We start from the raw sequence: 4,170 nt of genomic DNA on the forward strand, positions 1-4,170 counted from the left end.
GCAACAGTAATTGCTCAAGGCTCACTTTGCTCTAGTGTCTAGGAGATCCGTCTGCCACCAGAACTATGATCCCCAGCATTGCTGGTGCTCCCCTCCCTCTGGGCTTCTACTTCTGGTACTGGGGCTGCCATCAGAACTACTATTCCCAGAATTTCTGGTGCTCCTGACGCTCTGGGTTTCCCCCAAGTGAGGGAGCCACATCCCCCTAAGGGAGAAACCGAGGGAGTGACCAAGGGGGCCACATCCCCAAAAGCTGCCAGCTCTCCCACTCGACGCTCTGGGTTTCCCCCAACTGAGGGAGCCACATCCCCCTAAGGGAGAGACCGAGGGAGTGACCAAGGGGGCCACATCCCCAAAAGCTGCCAGCTCTCCCACTCTGCTCTGTGTATGCAAATTATCCGCCATCTTTGTTGGGTTAATTTGCATACTCAATCCTCATTGGCTGGTGGGCATGGCTTGTGGGTGTGACTTGAGTATAGCAGAGGGATGGTTAATTTGCATGTTTCTCTTTTATTATATAGAACTAGAGGCCCGGTGCACAAAAGTTTGTGCCCTGGTGGGGTGGGGGGTGTCCCTCAGCCCCACTTGTGCCTTCTCACAGCTGGGACCCCTTGGGAGATAATGACCTGCTGGCTTAGGCCCGCTCCCGGGTGGCAGAGGGCAGGCCCAATCCCTAGGTGCAGCCCCTGGGCCGGCTCAGAGCAGGGCCGACTGGGGAGTTGGGGTGCCACCCCCTGTCATGCACAGAGCAGGGTGGATCAGGAGGTTGCAATGCCACCCCAAGTCACGCTCAGGGTAGGGCCGATTGGGGGGTTAGGGAACCGCTCCCTGTCACACTCAAGGCAGAGTTGATGGGGAGGTTGCGGAGAGCACAGAGCAGGGCCCATCAGGGGTTTGAGGCACTGCCCCCTGTCAAGCACAGAGCAGGGCCAATCAGGGAGTTGGGGAGCTCCCCCCTGTCATGCACAGAGTAGGGCCTATAGGAGAGTTGGGGCACTGCTCCCTGTCACACACAGAATAGGGCGGTTCAAGGGGCTGTGGCCACACCCCCTGTCACACACAGAGCTGTGGGGCGATCAGGGGGTTTGGGCGCTGCCCCCTGTCATGCTGCTCCAGGGGCCAGGAGGCCTCACGGCTTCACTGATCCCAGTGCTGGGAGGCCTTGCGGCTCTACTTGACACAGGGGCAATGAGGCCTTGCTTCTCAGCTGATCCTGGTGCTAGGAGACCTCGCTGTTCCGCTGATCCCAGTGCTGGGAGGCATATTACCCTTTTACTATGTAGGACAGAGGCCTGGTGCACGGTTGGGGGCTAGCTGGTTTGCCCTGAAGGGTGTCCTGGATCAGGGTGGGGGTCCCTCTTGGGTTCCTGGCCAACCTGGATAAGGCGATGATGGCTGTTTGCAGCTGGTCACTCACTGGAACTGAGAGCTGGCCTTAGCTCTGAGGCTTGTCTCCAGCTCTGAGACCTCACCTGCTGATCTGGGTTTGTTAGGCTTCTATAATTGAAACACTGTTTCAGCTCCAGCTCCCAGGCCAGCCGGCTGAAAGCAGGTTTCTGGAGATTGTTTAGCTTCTATAATTGCAACATTGTTTCTTAGAGTTGCAGCTCAGAGGCTGGCGGCGGCAGGTGGGGAACCTTGACTTCCTCCATCACTGGAGCAAGCAAGCCTCCTGTTTGCTTCAGCTGCCTGGCTGCTGGCCGCCATCTTGGTTGGCAGTTAATTTGCATATCTCGTTGATTAGCCAATGGGAAGGGTAGCAAAGTTACAGTTAATTACCATGTTTCTCTATTATTAGATAGGATACCAATATTAAGGCGCCTCCTTGCTATTTCTCCCTGTTTAATTTTATCTTTATTGGCACTTACCTATATCTTCCAAGTATTTTCTTATACCATTCCTTACTCTGAACTCTAAGGTACATCTGTTGCATACAGCAGTCTAAATATTTTAGCTTCTCATTTAAGACTCTCAGATATGATTTAAACCATATCTTTAATTATTCTCCCTGCTTCTTTCATGAACTTCCATTGTCCTCAATAAACACTGTACTTGTTTCTTCAAATTTTTGTTTACAGTCCTTCTATTACAAAGCTCCATTTTGTACTTTTTGTTTTTGTGAACAGGTGTACTAAAGAGAAAAATAAATATGTACACTTAACCATATCAATTTAATCTTTCATTATTTCAGCCTCCTCACTTATAACATGTGATATTTAAATCATAATGTTGCTTTGGGTAATAAATTTATGTAGTTAAATATTAAAAATAATAAATTAAAACATAGAAGTGATTTTTAGAGGTATTGACTTTTCCACCACTTATATAATACTGAATTATTAGTAATATCAGCCTAAATAAATTATAAATTATTTTAGATACACAATATTTTCAGAGTATTTTTGCCTAACTCTTAAGCCTCTTGGCCCAGAGTTCTTCACTTAGGGACTTTTATAAAAAATATGTATTGGCTAATTATTTTTATTTAGTAAATATACTATAATTTGTATATTCCCAGGACAACAGGAATAAATCAATACAAATTAAATAGGACAAATTTATTTGAGAACTTTATGACTCTAACAAAGATTATAAAGAAAACATAATACGAAAATATTTTATTTGGTTTGTGCAATTTCAACTTATATATCTCTATTTTTATGTTTATGTAATGATTTGAACAGATACTAGTAGACATAGTTTCCTAATTCTTAGTTTTATAAAAAATTTTCCTGAATGTAGATTTATGAAAATGCACTGGTATAAAAAACTAAGCTATGTAGATGAAACTTTGGGATAAATTATGTCCATGTTATTCCCAAGTTATATAAACAATAACCAAGTGTAACTTTGCAATTTCCCAATAATGTAAATAATTGTGGATAGAATATGCATATATAATCTCTCTCTCTCTCTCTCTCTCTCTCTCTCTATATATATATATATATATATATATAGTCATTTTTGCTTTTATGCATAATGCCATATTAAGACCCCTCTAACTTGTTCCTCAAATATTTCAAACAATGAATAAAATTAAGGGCAAAATTAAAGAAATATGTATTAATACGTATTTTCCTCCTCTGACTCTAGGAGCCTCTGTATCGAGCAAAGTGCTCAGTTTGTTCTTACCTTTTTCTTCCTTGAGAGACCTAACATGTATTTCATAGCTAGTATGCTCCAGGCATTATTCTAGGTCTTTTAAAGTTTTCATATTCATTCTGTATAGCACCCCCTTTTAGTAGGGGTCATTATAGACATTTAAAAATGTGAAAAAGTTTATGGCAGACCATTTTTCCCAAGACTCAAGAGTATTAAATGAAAGAACTGAGAATTTAATATAATACTTTACCTGAGTATCTATAATTCTCACAGTTTTCCTGTTTTGAGGCACTAGCCATTTCAGTGGCATTCTATTCCATTCTTTAAGTATTATATTAAAACTACTTATGACTTGATTTGAAGAATTGCTATGGTTGCTGCATTTTATAAATGTTAAATATTTTTAAATTGTCCAATGGTCAGAAATAATCTTTAATGTTTTCTTTGTCTCCAAAGAGTCTCCTAATTTACAATCTCAAGTTTAACCTTGGAAAAAACTTTACCGTTCAGTGGAATCAAATTTTCTCAGAAAATGAAAGATTTAATTGTTATCCAGATGCAGAACCTGCAACCCAGAAAAGCTGTGAAGAACGTGGCTGTGTATGGCAACCGGTAATCAGAATTTTAATTATGATCCATGATACGGTTTGCACATAAGCATTTCATTGTAATCTTTACATATTGTAATTCTAATTCTACAGCATAGAGACTAAATTCATCTGGATAAGCATTTGGGATTTGAAATTAGGAATTCTGATAGAAAATCTATCTTTATTAATTTTCAAGACCTCGCTTAGTAAATGCCAGACTGAATGAAAGTGTAAGTTGCTTTTCAGGCCCTTTGGATAATATAACTTCATTTAATAAAATAGTGGTGGATCTGATGGCTGTACCTCAAAATGATCCTTGTCTTCACCCAATTTCACATTTGTACTTAATGCTGGCATCAGATCACACAAACTCTCAAGGGCCCTATTGCTCTGGTATCACTGAAACCTCAGATTTAAAAATCTCAGGTATGATGTTCATGAGTGAAGAGGGGCAGGGCTGAGTATTAAAAATAAAACA

General features: G+C 41.6%; 1 protein-coding gene across 1 annotated transcript in view; it reads left to right on the plus strand.

The window, feature by feature from the left end:
- Positions 1-4,170, plus strand: part of SI (sucrase-isomaltase (alpha-glucosidase)) — a 90,689-nt gene that overhangs the window by 41,118 nt on the left and 45,401 nt on the right. The window contains exon 24 of the mRNA XM_006761349.1: positions 3,559-3,714. Coding sequence (XP_006761412.1) covers positions 3,559-3,714 — 156 coding nt within the window. The remainder of the gene's footprint in view (positions 1-3,558; positions 3,715-4,170) is intronic.

The sequence above is a fragment of the Myotis davidii genome, unplaced genomic scaffold (genome assembly GCF_000327345.1).
Source record: "Myotis davidii unplaced genomic scaffold, ASM32734v1 scaffold777, whole genome shotgun sequence".
Lineage (NCBI taxonomy): Eukaryota > Metazoa > Chordata > Mammalia > Chiroptera > Vespertilionidae > Myotis > Myotis davidii.